At 33.7% G+C, this 22,376-nt stretch overlaps 1 protein-coding gene across 1 annotated transcript; it reads left to right on the top strand.

The window, feature by feature from the left end:
- Positions 1–2,966: 2,966 nt before the first annotated feature.
- LOC115456393 (lachesin) lies at positions 2,967–19,015 on the top strand. Its single transcript, XM_030185434.2, has 9 exons — positions 2,967–3,161; positions 9,107–9,311; positions 10,592–10,747; positions 11,774–11,902; positions 13,641–13,778; positions 14,590–14,739; positions 16,561–16,641; positions 17,540–17,632; positions 18,465–19,015. Exons 1-9 carry the CDS (start codon positions 2,967–2,969, stop codon positions 18,482–18,484), a joined length of 1,167 nt encoding a protein of 388 aa, XP_030041294.2. The 3' UTR covers positions 18,485–19,015.
- The last annotated feature ends 3,361 nt before the right edge of the window (positions 19,016–22,376 follow it).

Below are 22,376 nucleotides of genomic sequence, written 5' to 3'. Positions count from 1 at the left end.
TATTGCTTGGTGGCAAAAATTGACAGACTACCGATGCAGACTGAGTATGCTCTGTTGCTATATCATACGAGTATCTGCTACCTAATGTTTTGAAATTAGAAAATTTACTCTATTTTGCAAATTTTTACTTTGAATTACCTAATATTATTTGAGCGTATAAAGTTTTAATGAATGTTTGTTTCATTTAAATGTAATTATATTATACTGTATTTGCCAAACCGAATCTCAAAGAAACGACTAGAAGCAATACTATTATGTTCCCAAATATGTTCTAATTAGCAGTGACGAAGGGTCCATGTAACCAGATTCCTATCGGCTTCACTTTTGTAATTTATGTGAGCAAACTTAAAACAAATGATGTTATTCACAAATAAATAATTCAGACTTATAGCATAGTGGGCAAAAACTAATTAGTATTAGTACCTATATTTTTTTCGGCTTCCATTTCTAAACATTTCACACTTTGCCATCGCTACTTTGTAAGTACTTATTAGTGTTCTTTACTTTCTTGCATGCAGTGATTACAGTCGCATTTTGCTCAAAGTATGTTTTCTTAGTACAGTTGCGGGGATATTTGTTTATTTTGCGCCGTTCTGTGTCATTAAAGAAACTGTTCAGAAACGAGCACTTCTAATATCAGTTATTATGCTATACTATGAAATAACTTATGGTTATGGGCTAGAAGTATTATCGTCTTTAATATTTTGGGAAAGACATTTTTCATACAAATGGTCTTTATGAGTACTGTATCTATGAGAATTTTACGAAACATAATGAAACGCCGCTATATCGATGGAAAAAATAACTACATAATAATTAATAATTCTTTGTAATTGTTCGTGTGACTTGGATATTATAGAAAAGGACCAGAGGGCGATCGTGCAAAAAATCGAATAAAAAATACAATTTGAAAACTAAAATTAAGTACAAATTCGTCTATTTTTAAAACCTGCCGTTTACAGTCACAAAATAATCAGAAGACCGACGTAGCTCGTAGCTGGGTAGCGGCTACGGCGCGACCGTAGCTCGTAGCTTTTGTAGCGCGTATGAAGCGTAGTACGTTCTGAAAATTTTAAACTGCGTCCCAAGCGTGCACAATCTCGTTATGCACAAAGTAAGTTATCATATTTGAATGTTATTTTCATGCATGTACTACATATTATATTTTGTACTACTGTTTTATAATAATGATCTCACAAAGTTAATATTTTGTAGTGTTACACATGATAAATAGGAGTGGCTTATTCGAATGAGTATGTAACATCACTGAGATAATTAGTGTGTTTACTACCACTAAAGATGTATCAGATAATTGCTACGAACAAATATAGATGCTTATTGGCCAATATAATTATATTGCCATTTACATTATCTCCAAAAATGTATGATATTATTTTCCCTTTTAATCATTAACGTTAATAAAATAAATTTGATTAACTGTTAATCATCCTTGCAAATCATTTTCCAATTATGTCAAATCTGTCAAATTCACTAATTAACATAAAATACTAAAGTTGCAGATTATTGGCCACTGATTTTTGCAAATATGACATACTTAAATATTTTTTCTGATATTGCCAAAAATCCAAACAAATCCGACTAGCTTCGTGGTACCTGATCGTAAAAACTCAAGCCTCTACTAGAAGCCGCAATGCAATTTTCTATTTTCTTCATAAATAAACAACAAAATATCCGGCGTTTGAAATCTGCATGGCTATCGGCAATCGTATTGATTCGATTAACTTTTTCAAAAACTCCAACAATGATCCGATAATATTAGCGACATATAACAAAGGATTTTATGTAAATTTTACGTGAAACGTTTAAGTATGTTATATCCATAGAAATTGAAAAATAATATTTTAAAAACATAATTTTGGTGCACCGCTCACGAATTTACTATTTTAATGGCTTCTGACTTATAAAAGAAAAAAAAACGATTTCATCAAATTAATAATCAAAATCAAATTACAGTCCAGAAAAAAACAATCATTTTTTTTCATTAAAGTCGATCTTCCTCAGTAAACGTTGTAAATTGAATGTTGAAATTTAATAAATGTATCTAAAGTTGAATAAATTTTGCTACTATTCCTTCGATATACAACATCAAAGACAAAGATCTTTATGAAAATACAAAAAATCGTAAATTAGAAATGATTTATTGGATCCCAGGTGCTATATATTTGTAGCGACTCAATTTTACACGTTCATAGTTTTTATAACCTTACTTATAAAATTTAATTTATTTGATAAAAACCAATTGGATTTTACGCCTTAAAAAAATTATAAGATCTATTCTTTTATTGCTTACGTTTTAAAACTTTTGAATATCTAATGTATATTTATGGAAATGTTAGTATTTGGCAGTAAGTAATTACTAGATACTTCCAAACAAACGACAAAATAGTTATATGGAAACCAAACTAATTACTACTATTTAAAATATGATTGAAATTGATATTCATAATGAATGTAGAGGTAGGTAGGTACCTAAAGTATCAACATTTTTGATACAAGATATAATTAACCATTTTTTTTCGCTTACAAGGATAGTGTGAGATTAACACCACTTTATAATTACAGTTTATTTATTATTTTATTTGCCTTTGTAGGCAAACGAATAAGCGGCCCGTCTGATGGTAAGCAACATCCGCCGCCATTGAACTTTGCAATGTTAGAGGCACAGCAAGCCGTCCCCTACCAGGAGGTGACCATTCTTCAAGTCTCTTTTAAAGACAATGAAAAACCTTAAAAAAAACAAATGAAAACCTTAACATTACAGGTTATTTTCATTTTGATAAAAACAACATACAACAATTCATAACACGTAATACAAAGACTTGCGACGAATATTCGCCTAGTATTAGGACAGTATTTAATACAAGACCGGTATAATATGGATAATACATATAATATACGTTAAATTATGTTTATTACGATTTCAAAATTATTGAAATATAACAATAATGCATAATCCTCGGCAATATTATATTATACTATTCACTGCGAAGCTAATATATTATGTACATAATTATAAAATATTTAATACAATATCTTTTATAGATGCCCCAAAATTTCTGGACTCTGGCACCAATGTTACAGCAGTTATCGGAAGAGATGCCACATTGACGTGCAGCGTTAAGAATCTGCAGAATTATAAGGTAAACAACACTAAAATCGCTAAAAACTATTATCGCTTCTACAAAAACCCTGCAGTCACTGTGACAAAACTTTGAATATTCTTCGGTGTACCTATATTTGTCGCCTGAGATTTCAGTTCCCGGGTATTACAGCATATAGTAGTATTAACACAGCTTTGATACTTATTGAACAATAATTTCATAAAATACATTAAAAAAACAATTAATAAATGTATATTTTATGTAACTGAGTGACAATATAAGCAAGTCGCTAATAATCGAAATAAATAATAATCAAAACAACTGCCCAAAAACAATACTAACACCAATTACAAAGCACCACGTGGCGTTCCATTGCGTTCGTCATGCTCAGACAAAATGTATCTCATAATGCCCAGTAATTTGCTCGGTATAATTATTTTATATCATAATGAAGTTAATTGACTTTTAATAGTTGGACCATCTAAGCTGGAGCGATTACAGTTTTTCAAATGGTTAACGTTCCGCCGCAGATGGCTTTTATTGGGCAGTTAGACTGGCGCTTGAATTTGCCATCTACATACTAATTTCACGCTAATAAAAATTATACCCGATTTAATAGATAATCATTCCATGTTTTTCGAACACTTTAAAAATATAACGACGTATGCGCCTGTGATAATGTGGCTTTTGTTTTCAATATATCTGTGTGACTCATGATTTTACGACTGTAAGCAATCTGATCTTGATTTTATGTTGGTATAACGAAAACACAAATATCACAAATCAAAATATGTATACTTATCACATTTCCAAGTATTTTTTTTAAATCTATAATATATTTTAATAAATATGACCAGTTTAATAATACATACAATCAGGTTTCACAGTTATGGCAAAATAGGAATACATTCGTAGTATAATTATTTATGATTCGCTTCATGCACAGAAACGTTTTCGTTTCCATTTAGACGCATAGCTCCCAAAGGCGAGGGCTTATAACGCTTTCAATATGTAAGGCTAATGGGTACCAGCAGTCATTTACCATGCGGTAATTGTTTCCATCAATCGTAATAATACACATAAAATATTTCTGCCTGTGTAAATAGGCTATTCAGATGATTGAAAGTCAGAAATTACAGCACTGTCATAATGCTGGTAGTAGGATATATTTTATATCCGCCCAGATACCAATACCGGTACACAATGTGTTAAAATCGGCCATAGTGGCTCACGTATGTCGCATTCCGAGATCAGCCTGTGTATGTCCGGTTCCAACAGGCTGGAATAATTGTGTCGACTATTAAGAAGTTTAAGGGTTCAACCGCCCCACCCTGAAATAAAGTTTATTCAACTAAAAATTTATTGATTTTAAACTTTTTAAGACTTAATAATCTGTTTTTTTTTTTCAAATGAATTTGAATGTTTTTCAATTCACATTTTTGTTGTTTTATTTTTTGAATCACCTACAGCCGGTGCTAAAACATGGCTACGCCCGTGCGATCTCCAATAAGCATATAATACACGTTTACAATCCTTTCCTCGCACCTAGCCATACCCGAGCCTCACCGATAGCTGAATGCTGATATTCGTATTCGGTAAAAGTATTTTTGTAGAAACATTTCAATTTCATTATTATGTATAACATATGCGTATACTCACACATTGAGTTTCATCAAATGAATTGAATTTTATATACAAACGCACAAGCTCTGTTCCGATCCGTCAGTCACCTGAATCGGTGACCTGAATATCTGATTTATTGTAATTCGTTTAAAATTTCATCCATCATTACATTAATTATGAAGCTATCCATCCGTGAAATTACTCATTACTGTTAATACGCTGTATAAAAATATGTATATTATTTATATTTTGAAGGAAAATTAAACACACACACTCAAGGCTTTTATCGAGATAAATCATAACCCAGTTGCCCCTTCGAGGTAGGTAGAAGCGCAACTGGAGCACCCACCTCCCGCTGTATGAATTCTATCCCATGCAATGATGGGGATGACTCTCTCGCCATATCAAACACAAATTCAACACTCCGGGCTGACTGAATAGAAAAACCTAATATCACTTTGCCTGACCCGGGAACCGAACCCGAGACATCAGCACTGCAGTCGTAACGCAATACAACTATGGCAACGAGGCAGAAAAATTATGTTAATTTATATATCTGAGTACTGATTTTAATCGTATAAAATATTTCCGGGTTAGTGTCGTAAATATTAAGAGAAAGTGCCGTTACCGCATTTGTCCTTCGAAAGAGCAATTATGGAGGTAAAGTTACACCATTTAGGACAACAGTGTTGTGAAATATGCTCCTAGTACTCCGTACTTTATTATGAATATACGGATTAGTCAACGCCTAATTGTATGATAATTATGCAAGGATTTAAGTATGCGTTCTAAGTAACAGAGGCGACGGGAATCAAATCCATGTCATATTTCACTATCAAATAAAATCTGCGCAAGTATCCGATTTGCGTAAAAGTGATTCATGTCGCCGATAGAGCTCTGCCAATTTAAAGCTATGAATAAGTATTACACACCAGTGTAGCATTTCCGATGTTTCGTTTATATAAAGAAAATCTTAATTTAGCACGGATTTGGACCCAAAGCTGCGGAAAGGTAATATGTTACAGTGACTAAACATGTTCTCGTCTACTGCCAATAATGAATTACAAGGCAGTTTTCAATTTATACGTTTCGGTTTATCTACATTTTGTATACTTTAGTACTTAAACAATCATATTTCAGGAAACCATGTATCTAATTGACATTGTTTTGTAGGCTGACATCGCGATGAGTTCGACCAATCACCCAATTATAGCCAATTATTTTAGGTAGTAAGAAAGATATTTACAAAAAAAATTTGTCATGTCTTTTTCCTAATAAGTATATGAATTTTATCATCCAATTGCACAGAAATAAATAAGTTGAAATGAAAGTAAATGATAATTTGAAAACACTTATCGTATTTTCACGCGGCAACGGTTTCAAGCAATTCCCGAGGTCCCAGAGTCTGCAAAATATGAATTGCTCTGGAGTCATAAAACATGGTGCTGTTGAACGCAAAGGAAGCAATTTTCGTTGAACAAGCCCCTTTGTTGGCTGAATACTTGATTTTGATCCTTTCCCATTGTGTGGGCTTGTTGTAAAAAAATGTTTAACGTTAATCGTTTGTGACTGATAACTGTTTGAATATAAGTCATTTTAAAAGATTTAAAGAACATACACAAAATTTAAAAAACAGCAGTGGCGAAGCATCCTTGCAACCCGATTCCAATCGGCTTCGCTTTTAGGTTTATTTACTTTTGTTTTGTTTTTGTTTTCTGTAAAATTGGCCGCGATATGTTACCAAAGGCATTTTTTATTGCCTCTGGTTACCTTTTCAAAAATGTCACCCTTCGCCACTAAAGAACAGCTCAGCGTACCCAACGTTACATGAATATATTTGCAGATTAATCATCCGTCACAGTAAAGGCCACACTAGCTTTTTTCTATAGATTCCGAAAATGGACCAATCAGAAATTATTTTTTATTGACATGCTTACAAACAACTTATTTTGATTGGTTTGTTCTCGGGATCGGATAGAACATTATAATTTATTCAAATCGTGCGTTAATAGATTTAAGAGGGCTTAACGACGTCGAAAACAAATAATGACATTTTATTTAATAAACATTAAGTTATAAAATTTATGTTTACTGTTGTTTACAAAATAATCTAAAATAGAATGACGATCCTAAATAAAAATAATTTTAACAAAAAAATAAACCGCCTTCAAAAAGCACTCAAAACCAAAACATAATTTCACATAATAGTTATATATTGGATACCAATTTTGGAGTCGTTGCCTAATTAAAATTGATAGTTAAGCTAGATATATACATTAACAAATATAAGAAAACAATGTGCTGCCAGCGTACAAAGTCAGCAAGTCAGATCGTAGTCGGTTGGTATCCAATATGTAACTGTTGTGTGAAATTATTTTTTGGTTTTGAGTGGTTTTTGAAGGTAGTTTAATTTTTGTTAAAATTATTTTTATTTTTTGCTTTTTTGTGTTAGTAAAAAATAGACCGTCTCAATGGCATAGTTGTGTTTCGCTCATGATACGACTATCGCGCTGAGGAGTTACACCTCTGAGTACCACTGAAAAGGGGAAAAGGTGTGATGCTATATATTACATGTATGTAAGAAGTAGATTCAAACAAACCTAACGCAAAAACACAACTGATATATTTGGCTCATAGTACAACTATCACGTTGTGGTGTAACACCTCTGCCTACGCCTGAAAAGGGGAAAAGGTGTGATGCTATATATGTGTATGTAAGAAGTAGATTCAAGCAAACCTAACGCAAAAACACAACTGATATATTTCGATCATACTACAACTATCGCGCTGTGGTGTTACATCTCTGCCTATCCCTAAAAAGGGGAAAAGGTGTGATGCTATATACATATATGTATGTATATAAGAAGTAGAGTCAATTACACAACTGATATGTTTCACACACAGTACGACTATCACGATGAAATGTTACGCCTCTGCCTACCCCTGACACGGGGAAAAGGTGTTATGCTATATGTATAAGTATGTGAGAAGTACAGTCAACCAAACTCAATGCAAAAACACAACTAAATACGTCACAGGAAAGCTAAATTTGCTATTTCGTTTTCTTGGACGACATAATTATTCTAGTTTTTTTAATTTTAAAACCAAACTACCGAAGCGATGTTGAAAAAAATTTTATGGGACCAATCTGGAGAGAAATTCTTTCGAATAAAAAAGATTTTTCCAAATCGATTCATAAATGAGCGAGTTCTGAGGTAACAAACATACAAAAAAAATCACGTCGAAATTCATAATCTCCTCCTTTTTTTGAAGTCGGTTAAAAAGGACATATCCGCTTTTGTATAGGCGGTAGTTCTTTATATCGAACAAATTCCAACCAACGTGGAAGACATTGCATAATAAAATGGCAAAAATGTTGAGCTTGGAAGCAATAAAAGAATAATTTTGGACTCCTACATTTATAAGAAAAATAAGAAAGAATTGTCTTGGCAAGGTCATTCAAAAAAGAAATTCATTGATTCGTCAAGAGGCGGAATGGGTAATTACCTAGAATATTGTTTTTTTTAAAGCCGATTCGGTCATCTCCTTTATGATAATAAATACAACTGTTGTTTGCAGATTATAATTTGTTTGGTAAACGTAATCTGCGAAACCTCAAATTGATTCAAACTGACAGAATTAATTATAATACAAATACAATCTAATCACTTTGTTTTGGTTTTCGTTTATCTACATTTAGCTCATCAAACAAATTGAATAGGTCAGCACATTCATCATTATTGTTAAAATGATTAATGACTTTATTAATAAACAACGTTTTAAAGGTTAATAACTTAAATCTTGGCATCTTTTTTGGCACAAAAAAAATCCTCAAATGTTCTGTATCTTTATGGTATTTCAATTAAAACGAACTATAGGTAAATATTATTTTCATAAGTAATGGTAGACATCACATTTTTATTTATCATTACGTGTTGGGCGTTAAATGCCATTAATGAGATTTTTTCTAATACCATGTAAGTACCATCTTATTACTTTATATATCTTCTCTCAATGTACCTACATTTTATCATTGTTTTGTACCTCTCATTTTACAACTGCACTTAAGTATTTACGTACATATAGCCCAAGTCCTATTCTTAACCAAATAAACATGTAAGGTAAAGAACAGGTAAGGTTATTTTAAATTGTTACATATCACGAGATATTATAAAATTTAATAATAAAAGAAGTAAAAAATTGGAGTATGTTTTTGCACTACAACACAAAAAATACAAAAACAAGGATGGTGGGTATTATTAGGGACCGGCCTTTCTTCGGTCACACTACCTTATGACCATAACCACTATTTGGTAAACAGTTTCCTTGATGTCTTTGCACTAATACTTTATCTCATACAGGTAGCATGGCTGCGAGTGGATACCCAGACGATACTCACAATAGGTCCTCATGTGATAACGAAGAACCACCGTGTGGGTGTGAGCCGAGGGGACCAGGCGTGGTCGCTGACTCTACGAGACATCAGGATGAGCGACGGCGGACGATACATGTGCCAGATCAACACTGAACCTATGATCACCCAGACTCATCATCTTCACGTGTCAGGTATTTCAATTTTAACTATCTATCCATATTTTATATTACACTAGCTTTTGCTCGCAGAAACCACGAACAAAAGCTAGTCTGTAAGCTGGTGGTAGGATATTCTATACCAGTCTGCAATGGCGAAGCGTCTATACAACACAATTCCTACCGGCTTCCCTTTTAGGTTTATTTACGAACGTCTTCCTTTTTGTTTTTTGTTCAATTGGCCGCGATATATTAACTGAGGCAATATTTTTTTGCATCGGGTTACGTTTTGAAAATTTTCACCCATCGCCACTGTCAGCCTGTATAGCAACCACCGTACGCAAGGTATTAAAACCCGTCACAGTGGCCTATATAAATCGCGTTCCGGCATCACCCGGTATAAATCCGATTTAAACAAGCCGGTATAATTGTGTCGACTGGGGAAAGGTAATCATATTTTGTAACTCGTCATTCTATCTGGACCTCACTCAGCTTACCATCAGGTGGAGTGGGGTCTCTTTGCCGTGCCCGTTAATAAAAATAGGTGTAAAGGTGTAGAGCAGGAGTGGCCAACTTGATAAGACCCAAGATCTACTTTTCACTGATGATACTCTGTGCGATCTACCAAGCTACATACATCTTGGAATCTTAAATGAAACAACATAGTTCAGCACATAATTTATTATTATTTTGATTAAAAAATTATACAAAACGATGCGTGCAGCAGTTAGTAATTAGGTATGTTGCGCGGTCTGTTCTACGTATTTATATTTTTGCCTTGCCACGATCGACTGGACTTGTTGTCGCGATCGACCAGTAGATCGCGATCGACCAGTTGGCCACCCCTGGTGTAGAGTTTGGGAGACTGATCATTTTCTTGCAGAAATATTTTCTCTAACTAAACCGATAGATTTTGTACAAACAGAAAGCTACCCTGTCCCTGAATATTTAATGTATTAATTAACAGCACGTGAATACTGAATAGCCAGCTATTATGTCTGTAGTAGGTCATTTACTTTTAGTCTGTATTTTAAACAGTGAAATACTTTAGCACCGCATTTATAACTCAAATCCAAGTGAACAACAAAATCTTAAAATACAAATACATATAGTAGTATATAATAAATATATATCTAAGATATATTGATTTGTGAATGAGGTGGCCATTTGTTTCTTCTTATCTTAACAAAAGGCGCACGTTATATTGTTTTCAGAAACAAAAATATTCTAAAGCTTACAATCAAAACCATAACAGAGTGCAGACCATTTACCAACTCTACAAAGTTGAATGATCCCTCTATATGTTATCACAATAGTTCCACCAGACATCGTGAATTCGAGTAGTAGCGGCGAAGTAATAATACGGGAAGGTGAGAACGTGTCGCTTCATTGCTCTGCGTCGGGTACACCGCCACCAACGATTACTTGGCGACGAGAAGACTCAGCGCTAATGAAAATCGGAAAACAGACAGGTATGCATAAAAAACTTACTTCAGACTGTTTCAATATCTATATGAATGAATATTTATTTGAATTTAATGGACAGCCCGTAGTTGTTTCGATAGTTCCTGTAAATTAACAATATGCCTAAAATTGGTAACATAAAAGGGAATAACTTCTATCAGTGAAACATTAATAACTAGGTAATTATCAAAATTACAGCCCCATAATAACCAAATTACAAATGATTCAAATTACTATTTTCTAAAATGACTAAAGGTTTGTTTCATTATGTTCAAAAAAATATTAACTACATATAACGTATAAATCAGTTAATGCTGAATGCAGTCTTTTGTTACCGATTTTCTTGTGAGCGTGACTTTTGTATTTGGTCGTCACTCGTCGTATATTGTATTTGATGATTAGCGTCTACTCAGATATTGTGAAATAGGCCCTTATATACAGGGAAGAGAACCATAAGTTTTTGCTACAAAATATCATGCTCGTTTTTCGCAAATCAGTACAGACTGAATTATTCAAGGGTAGCAGTAAAATAATGCAGTCTAGAAAATGTGTTTTCTGTTATATTATCAAACATGTCGTAAAAGTATATTTTCTTTTCTAATTAGGTTTTTGTGAGATGTTAGCGGTGAGATGTTCATATTGTTTTTTTTGTTTTTTTTAAAAACATAACCTGTTTTTCTTTTATTCACCTCATAGTCAGCGCTTTAAGTATAAGTTATACGTAAATGAATGTATAGCATCAAATTCTTGATTCTTACAGATAATAAAATAAAATAAACACTACTTCAATAAAATTTAAATTAAATGGACACAAAACGATGTACACAAATTTAAAATTAATGCCTGATTTAATATAAAGGGAATTGCAAGTGGATTAATGCCATGTTTTTTTGTTTATTTCCATTTGAATACATGATTTAATACAGTAATATTAAAAAAAAACAGCCGGTTTTACCAGACTATAGCGAAGCGGGAAAGGCAAATGACACACCCTTTGTATTTTATAAGGTGGGTCAGTGGTATTGTCGTTCCAGTGGGCAAGTGGAGTGGCGTGTGGCTCAACCTAACTGCAGTGAGTCGTAACATGAACGGCGCATTTCTGTGCATCGCTACAAACGGCGTACCTCCTTCAGTGAGCAAGCGGATACTCCTCCGTGTGCTGTGTAAGTACTGCTCCTTCACTGCATAGGACTTCTAAGCTTACTATAGCCGAATACGGCTTTGATGCTACAGACACACATACACACATACACACGCTCGCGCATTAACATGAGACAATAATTATAATTGATCAAGTGGATACAGCTTTGTTTATCAGACAGCCAACTAGTTCAAGTTGTATCTTAATATTAGCCAATCACAACGGCCCTATGTCTACGCACTGCGAAGGCTGCCATGCCGTCAGCACTGAGAAACAGACTTGTTATCACACCAATGCTTAGATAAATAACGTCTATGAATAAGGGGGTATATGTGTGGCTCGGCACTCAAAATGGATATATTATGTCTATTTTTAATGGGTTGTAGTACATCGTATTTGAAGATAGGTGCAGCACAGTGTAAAGTAAGTTCGACTTATGCCTGCGCCACACAAAGATAAATATTTGAACAAAGACTTTGCCACACATTTGAACACAGTTACAGACACTGACCAAATTTCAATTTTTATTGCCCTTACTTTTAGATTTCCATATAATCGGTTCTCCTTCAAACAATTCGATAACTTAGAACGCTTTTATGTGTGGTCGAAAAACCGATACCGAATAGCAAACACGCAAACACTTAAACAAACTTTGCACAAATACACAAATACCCGTGCCACACATGCGTTCAAGCAAGTGTTCAAATAAGTGTCCAAATATTTTTGCTATGTGTGGCGCCGGCATTACAAAGACGTTGCGTTCGTCCTTCACCGGATGTAGGTACTAAGGCTGACCCCGGAACACGACTCGCGGGTATAATTTTTTCCAGTCCGGCACAAGGGATACTGCTTGGGTGTCCCACATACTGCTGGTAGGTATGCGCCTACTTTGTACTAACTATATATATTTAGTGTTAGCTATACATATAGGTATACCGAAATACTTTATAAAAATACTACTGGTTCTTGAAATATTTTTAAAATGTTATAAATTTGTACAATTACATCGAGGTACATGAAGTTCACTTTAAATGCTACGATAGTTATAAAATACACATTTTGTACAAGTTTTTTAAAGAAGTCCTTAACGAAGTTTGTATCTTGATTGATGAACATAAAACATTTAGCAACAGTAAACCAAAGCTAACAAACCAGTGATTCATAGTCGAACAAGAAGGCCAAACTTTCCATATCCAACGTAAATTTTCCTTCTTACCCAAGCAACAGCATAAAATATACACTTACGAATGTATTTATATGTGTAAACATAATCCGTTTTGGTTCAAATGGAATCGCACACTACAGTAGTCAGTCCAATTAACGCTGCACCGACAAAGCTGTGCGGATACCGTACAGAGAATGGAATGAAATTAAAATATCGAATGATGTCACTAAATACTGGATTTAGTGAATATTAAAATTGGTTTACTAAATATAAAAAAATATTTCAGTATGAGACAATAGTCAGAAAATAGATTTCGCAACTCTAGCGATACGGTCACCAAATATTATGAGTTATTTTTGTTATTATATCTGTTAATTTAAAAGTATACTAATATTGCAGACTTCAAAAACTTACGTTAGGTTAAAATTTCGATGTTGAATGCCGTCGTTTTCCTAATAAGTAACTCGTGCTTTCTTTTTGATTGCACTGGCTGAAAATGCGAGTACGTGGCTCAGTGGCGGGTTTTTCCTGATTTATGTATATGTCCCCATCGCGTTTGTTTTATAATACTGTAATATTAATGTGTATTCCACAGGTAGCCCTTCCCTATGGACGGCTCAGAAAATGGTTGGAGTTTACGTCGGTGAAACCGTTATTTTGCAATGCAGAATCGAAGCTTCGCCGCCGCCGATATTGTATTGGATGCATTCAGAAGAAAATAGACTAAAAAATGGTTCTCATATTGACTTATTTATACAGTGTATAACGTTAGTCGGGGAACCTGTTCAAGGAGGATGTTCAGTATTCGATTCTGGCCCCAAATATATAAAATATGTTACCTAGGGGTCGTCCATTATTTACGTGATGTTTTTAGTGACTTTTTAACTCCCTCCCCTCCCCCTGGTGATATGTGGAGAGGTTTAAGACTACCTCGCCCCGCCTTAAATCACGTCATGTATTTTCTGGTATAAAATAAGTATATTCAAAGTTTTAGATTAAATCGCGCGATCAACGAAAAATAAATACACGTGCTATGTCATCACCCCCCCCCCCTCTTTGTGATATTTCGTGATTTTATTTCTGAACCCGTTCCCCCTTTTCGAGCCTCACGTAATTAATGGACGACCCCCTAGGTATTTTTGCCTTGTTAAGTCAGGTTTGGAACATGAAAGAAAAATGGATTATACTTAAAGGTCATATTCACACATAATGACCAATATATTGAATAAACAAGGAATTAGCACAATGGTACCCTAACAGTGGGAGACTTTTCGTGATTTTTTTGAGATTTATACTATGTCATTTTACTAACTTTTTTTCTCTATAATTTTATTAATTACACGCATGAACTGCCTTGTGTTGAAATATGACCCTCGACTAAAAATACATACTTCATTTTATTCCAGATGCTTACAAAAACATTCTAAATAATGTTCCCGCTTAATATCCACTATGAACCTATTAAATAGCAATTATTATAAATATTCACAGCGAGCCACCAATGGAGCGTCATGATGGATTTTTTAATCATAAACCGTTTTCAGATTCGAAGCACACAATAAATATTAAGTTTGAAAACTTCAAGCACTCGATTACACTCAAAATCAATAATGTTTCAAGAGAAGACACAGGTTTATATCAATGTCATGCAGAGAACTCTCTCGGAGCTGCCCATAATGACGTAATACTTTATAGTAAGTGTTTTAAATTTAACTTCTTACAATTTCTAATACAGCTTTATATATCAACAAGAAAAATCACAAATCTCCAAGAAACAAATAGATGTTTATATTTGATTATATTAAGCGATCTATTTATTAAGCATGAAAAGAAATTATCGCTCTCAGTATTCATATTTTGTCTTGTTTATTTAATCTCATGAAGAAAGATGTTTTTCATCTTTTATGTTATTCTAAATTTAATGATAGGATTTTTCCAGGCATTTAAAATAGATATACTAACTAACTTTTGCTTGCGGCTTCGTCGGCGTGAAAGTGCTTTTTTTGGGATAAAAGTCCCGTTATATATTTTTCCGCGATAGAAGGTAGCCTATTTCCTTCCTAGGGTCTCAAACTATCTTAATACCAAATTTCATCAAAATCCGTTGGGTAATTTTTGAATTTATCACACAGATAGAAACAGCGGGGGACTTTGTTTTATAATATGTAAGGATAAGGAGAATGTATAATTTCGAATCAAGTTAATTTTAAACAACATATGGGTACATTAATTGTTAACGAATAATAAAATCACATTGCGACCAAGAAGAACAGATAATCAGATTTACCTAATTCTTTTCTTTGTGTTAGTTCCAATATCACATGCCATTGCAAATTCCCTTCAACTCATTTTGTATCGTAATTAAACTTAATTTGGATTAAAATACAATGGACATGGTTTTATACTAAGATTTTACGATTCAATCCGCTTTTAATTTTTGTAGGTACTACGATTACCACATAGTATTGTATTTGGTTTATGGTTGAATCCCTAGGGATAAAATGAATGTTGATAAAAGTATTTCCATACATTGTTCCTTAAATAAAAATGTAATTTTCACATATTTTTTTATATCTTTTTGGGATTCGGTACAACTTTTTAACACAAAAATTGATTTCACAGTAAGCGAATAAAATGTACACTTGAAAATGTTACGCATTCCGAAATAAGTGAATCCAATATGTAATCAAAATAACTCGCAAAATTACACCATAGGAAGGATTTATTTATAATTAATTGGTTTGATCCTTACCATAACCGGATGCGGTAAAGTGGTTACCGCACCAATATCTGCACGTTTAAATTTCGATTTAAGTAATTTCGCAATGCAAAACATTTAGAGTGAAATATATTTTCCATTGAAACAAGATTCATATAATTGCCACGCTCAATGGGGTATTAATTTGCGTAATTCGATTATAAGGTTAAATGAAAAATTCTTGTTTGAAATAACTTGGCCATTACGGCGAACGTAATTTTTTCCCTTCAAAAATAAACCCCGCGGTGTGTTTTAATTGAAATTGTAGTTTCATTAATTAGAGTGGCTATTCTAGGGGGCTACAATAACGTTAATTGAATTAAGTAGTAGCCCACTTCATCTGATTCGTGTTACGTAGGAATTTGGTGATATACTATGTCATCGATAAAAATGTCTTTCGGTGCTCAACATTTGTTGTTTCTTGTTTGTTTAGTTCTCGTGATAGGATGTTTGATATATTTGAGAAATATTTCAAAAAGTATTATGAAGTAATTTCAGAAATTTGTTAAAAATAAATTATGTGTTTCGATGAATCAATGAAAATCTTTAATCTTTTAAATAAATTTTTAAAAAGTCAATTGTGAATTAAGATCCTACGTATTTTCCACAAAGCTACAACTGAAATACTTATAAATTAAATTCCTTTAACTCACACTTTTAACACATATTTCAATTTAGATAAGACGTCCTTACTTAACGAAAATAATTTATGCAGTAATTATTGTAGGTTATAATTTAACAAACGAAATATTTGTAGCCTTAGCCACGACTTCAACGTCGAGTACAATGTCATCGACAGCAGAAGAATTGCCAACTGTGACCACATCCATTCAGCCATGTAAGTATACCGTTTATTTTTTATTAGATGAGCTGCATAAACTTTTTTTAACTCTATCGGTGGGAGGCAAAATGTTGCCAATTATCGCAACGCAAAACGCGCGAACTATTGACTGAAGATGGATATAAGCATTAAGAAATCTAAAATATGCTACGTTAGCCTAGCTTCTAATCTTATAAAATATACTGTCGTAAATCATGTAAAGCTCCAAATACTCAGCCTAAAAATTATAATTTGATGATGTTTAAATAGTAACAAAAAACTACTAACACCATCAATATGACATGTATATATTTAATTCCAACAGGCCGGTATAATGTTTCGATTTTCGAGGGACACTCATCTCTCGTCAGTCGACGTTCTATCTGGACTCCACTCCGCGTACCATGAGTTACAATGGATTCACCATTCCCACATAAATAAACATATCTATGGAATATGTTGATTTTAGATCAATTATTATATAAAGATGTCAATAAATATTTAAAATCAATAATACATTACTATTTATCGTAACAAGACATTGTACCTACACGACATTATGTTCCGCCGATCCCACCCACACCTGTAAAGAAGTATCACAGTACATTACGTGAAATTACATTTGTAACAGATACAATATCTCGTCCTGTCAAGTCCATTTCTTAAATCACGGCGGAAATGGGTAAACTCAGTTAAGGACTACGGTAGGTGTCTCAACACGTGCATGACATAGTAGGTAGGCAACAAAAGACGGCATTTTTTTGCAAATTAGGCGCTGGACACGAACACACGATAAAATAATAGTCTACTTGTGTCTATGTGTACTTATTAATATCATTCGAAATACGAAGAAGGTATAATAAAACATTCTATACGACGGTAAAGAAAATTCATCAACATTGATTATTTTTAACAGATGCTGAGCTAGAAATGAGTGTCAACAACAGGCAGCTTCCGGACGAAGACAATTTCGTAGTAGTTCTCAGTCAACATCAAATGCAAAACTTGGGTAAATATTTTACTTTTGTTTCGTATATTTATATGTACAGCTAACATCAAGGTAGCGCGATATTGCATTTAACCACGTAGAAATCTGTGACTCTAATCTGGTAACGTCTTAAATCAGATTTTTTTTGCATTGCTTGGCGCGTTTGCCGTTATAATAAGTATAAGATATAAAGCTTTACTCTGTTCATTTTATATTATTTCCACATCTTTATCATCATCATCAGCCTCATCTTTGTCCACTGCTGGACATAGACCTCCTCCAATAAGCGCCATGTTACCCTGTCTTCGGCCTGTCGCATCCATTAGTTCCAGCGACCTTTCGCCGATCGTCACTCCGCCTTGCTTCCACATCTACTTTCGCCGTAATCCCATCACCTAAGTCCACGTCATCTTTACCTGCTTCCTGATGGTAGTTGTTCCTAAACTTTAATGTTAAAAAGAATCTTGGTTATGATGTTTTAGTTCTTTGTACGTTCGTGCCACATTGTTTGTGTTCAGTATCTTTCTAATATAGTACACATAAATATCCGTTTTGAAATCTAGAGAAGGCCTATGTTCAGTAGTGGATCTCATATGGCGAATGACGATGGTGACAATTTTATTTATATTTATCACTCGCTTTAGCCTGCAGCTTCGCTCACGCGAAAACACTTTTCCCGGGATAAATATTTTGCCGTATATTTTTTTCTAAATCACTTTAGTAGTTCCTGAGTATAGCACGTTCAAACAAATAAACTCTCACTCTTCAATTTTATATATTTGTATATATAAGAACATATACATACATAGATAAGTATATATACATCATACTTCAAATATTAAATTGCTTGCAGAACTGTCGCCGAGTTCGTGACCTGAGCTGGCACCAGATCACTGGTCTCTATGGTCTACCGGTCCAAGACCTGCGCCATCACACCACATGATTTGGTGTCTTCTAGTAATATGGAGCTGTTAGTATGATGGAATTAAATTCATGGACAAGTTGCAATAGTGAAGGGTGTAAAAATACGGACGAATTTGTGTGACTGTAATAAATAGTGTAGTTGTAAATTAGACACGGCACAACTTATATTATTTAACTATTGAATATTGAGTTAATTAATTAAATTGACTATTGAGTTTGATTTTATTCTCTCAGTAAGGATGCTATATAAAAAGCTTGTACCATTTCAGCGTTTATTGGATTCGCAAGGAATATACTACAGCACTTATGTAGTTAATGAACTTCTTGTAAATGAGAAAAAGCCAATGGTGACTGGTCATTATGTATTCAGTACTTATTTTAAAGATGTTACGACATGTCATTATAGCAAGTAAAATTGTACGCTGAACTGTATAATTTTTTTGTTGAATTACTACATAATAAATTACGAAAGCTACGTTACATGAAAATGTTTTATATTATCAACAAATACCCATTTACAATTATTATTCCACTAATCCTATCTTAATACACAGACTAGAAAATTCCACATAATTCAACACCAGTTGAAATCTATTCGGTAAAATTCGTAGGAACGAACGAGGCAATGAAATACCCAGTCGCGTGAAACCATTCTGTTACAGAATATTGGCGCGAAACCAAATGTTTTTTGCGCATATTTAAGTGAATATTATTTTTATGGAACCAAGAGTAAATATTGCTTGCGCTTTTGAGATTAGAAAAATGAGATGGGTTATTTTGTTATAGATGTGTCAAAATTATAAATTAAATTATACGGCTAGGTACAGTCATCATCAAATAAATAATTTAGTGTATAAAGAGCTAGGAGCGTTATATCACGCAGGTGCCTAGTATCAACACTTTGATTAATAAAAGATGCAAGGTTTCAATATTTTGTATATGTTCTGCGTACGAATAAGAAGACGGTCTAAAAGTAAATGACCGCGCATGAACATTAATTTATTAGTCAGCGTCAAATGGATTGTGAATAGGGTTGCCATCATCTAAATTACCGACGCCAGATAAATACGGCAAAAATCCCGGACATTAGGGCGGAATGTGGATATTTCCCGGGGCAACACTGAAGAAATATTTTACGCAACGCGCGGGGACATAGGTGGGGGCGTTCCATTGTCGACTATTATGCCGTGCCTTCTTGAATGCGAGTTATTTCAATTGATTGGTACTTAATCTATAAAAGAAATTGGATTTCCCCTGACAATCGGCTGTAACCTGGACACTTTTTAAAGACCCCTGCTGGAGGGACCCCGGATGTCCTTCAAGCTTGGACGAATTCGGGGAATTCCGGACGGGTGGCAGCCCTAATTGTGAGTAACATTTGAGGTGCAATAGGGATAAGGTGGACTGTCGAAGGTCACGAGTTATGCACAACAGACTTTAGACGACCGTAGACGTTGGTCGAGCCTACTCTTATTTTGTTTTGTAAAACACTGCCTACAAATTAGCTCTAGGACATATTTAAACATTTTTTTATGAGTACAAAATATTTGTGCTTGCATTTCTGTAAAGCTATTTATTAATAAGTAATCATACCGTTAATTATTCGCGATCGCTGTCGAACTTTTTACTGAAGGTAATGAAAACTGGATAAATAATTAAAATCAAATAAAAATTCGAAACTGAACTATGATGTTTTATTAATTTACTTTACATTGAATTCGACTGCACGCACAAGTGATACTATTTTTTTCTACCTTTTGATCGTCAAAGGGATTCCTCATACTTACTTATTTATTGTTTTTTGGATTCTTTTATATTAAAAATACATACTTGTATTCAGAACCTTACAAAATTAAGTAAAATATCTTCCTGAGGTATATAAAATATTCAAATTATTTAAAATAACGGATGTTCGCCAATGAAGGATCATACACGAGAGACTTAACCGGTATTGTCTTCTTAACTTAAAATATAATTATCTTTTAGTTCAACATCCATTACAATAGCTTGGCGATACTCTGGGACCATGAGTGCTTCTTGCCTTAATATTCACAGCATAATACTGCCATGCTAAGCTCAAAAGCGGTATCTCAAAAAAAACAAAATAGTATTGATTTTTATGTCGTCAGATGGCAAGAGTTGGTTTTAGATATTTTCGTAAGAAAATATTCAACGCTAACCTCCGAAATCATATAACTGATTTCAATGAAAACTTTTATGACAGTTTAGTTGGTTTTATATTAAATCATAGGATAATTTTGGGTCCGATAGGTGGCGGTAATGTCGAGACCTAAAAGATGAAAGGTAGTTTTCATAAAATGCGGTCTGTGGCAGGAAAAATTCTACTGGACCCATGTAATATAACGAGGAATTACATTTCATTGATATACAGTATTTGGTACTCAAACTTCTTACTACTTATGAGCAGACATAGCACTTACTATCAAGCTAGCGAATCTTTATCACATAGACATACAATATTGATTCATGCATTGATTCATTCGTAACCAGCTTGACGATGTACAAATTTTAAGTTTGATTCTGTATTTAACTTGTATCACTTATGTACTTCACCTAATGGTTATGTTTTATTATTCAGATCGAACGAATCCAGCCTAGTCCATATTGATTAATCTTGCCTGACTAGTGTTATAATCAGTCTCTAAGCGTATATAATTCACACTTCGATAATCGTTATTAAGAAACTTCGTAGTATTCTAATAATAGAATAGCAATACTACTTGAAATCTTAAATGTGGATCAAATGAAAAGAAGATATAAGTGGGCAATTCATATCCCATTACCCGCCAACTGTATACAGTTCATAGCTTTTTTATTGCACCAAACATTGATCCTTACGGAATATTGAGCTGGCGGAGTGCGGGCTAAACAAAGTAATATTGGTACGGACGGCAGTCGTGCGATCAGCCGAAATGTTACGTATTCAAATGTAACAACAAGTCCCGCGCCGGCATATTTGTTTACCATAATTTTTATTTTCTTGTTAGGGTTCGTGTGGGTAAGATAATTCCGAACATTTAGATACTTGGATTTTGAAGTAGCTGGTTTTGTATTTTAGCTTATGTTGATAGCTTGTGTAGATTATGCGTTGACATTTAAATTGCTCATGGTAGGTATTCTGCCGTGTTAAGCGCAAAAGCGATATGTCAGGGAAACCTTATTTCGAGATAATCGAAGTTTTGTTAATATAGTTTTATGGTCTTGTATGTAAGACTGAGATAGAGAAACTTTTTTAAGGTTTTTTTTTTAACAAGTTCTAAACAAGATACCGTTATTTAGGTAATTTCATTGGATGGATATTTCTTGCCATTAATTTTTCAAAATTATATTTTGATACAAACCTTGTCCCGTTAATTAGGAACACAAAAAATAAATGAATCAGTCAAGCCGAGTTCATTTCAGTCGAGCTCTGTATAAGATTTTTATTTATTTAGATGAAGTTACATTATCTCGATTTAATTGCAGTATTTTACCACTTTATTGAAATGTACATTTTGTTAAGCGAATTACCAGGATATTACTATAAAGGATGAATCTATGAAGTAGAGCAGTAGAAGTAGCTAACTGAAACACTAGCTGACGGGAAAATGATTTTTAACAATAAAAATATTATATAAGTATTTATAGATTTCGTAGCAAATAGATGGGGGATTGGGAGGTTAACCACAGGACGGCATTTTATACAAAGCATTTTTAATGCCTATCGAACTGATTACTGTTATGGGCTTAAATATTCCAAACGTCGCCTAGAAAGAGTGTAGATACACGACAAAACTTGGGCAGCTATATCATCCGATGAAAATTAAATGAAACAAGAATA

This window comes from Manduca sexta, chromosome 20, assembly GCF_014839805.1.
Source record: "Manduca sexta isolate Smith_Timp_Sample1 chromosome 20, JHU_Msex_v1.0, whole genome shotgun sequence".
Classification (NCBI taxonomy): domain Eukaryota; kingdom Metazoa; phylum Arthropoda; class Insecta; order Lepidoptera; family Sphingidae; genus Manduca; species Manduca sexta.
Note: the sequence above shows the minus strand (reverse complement) of the source record. Positions and strands in the feature narration are given on the sequence as shown.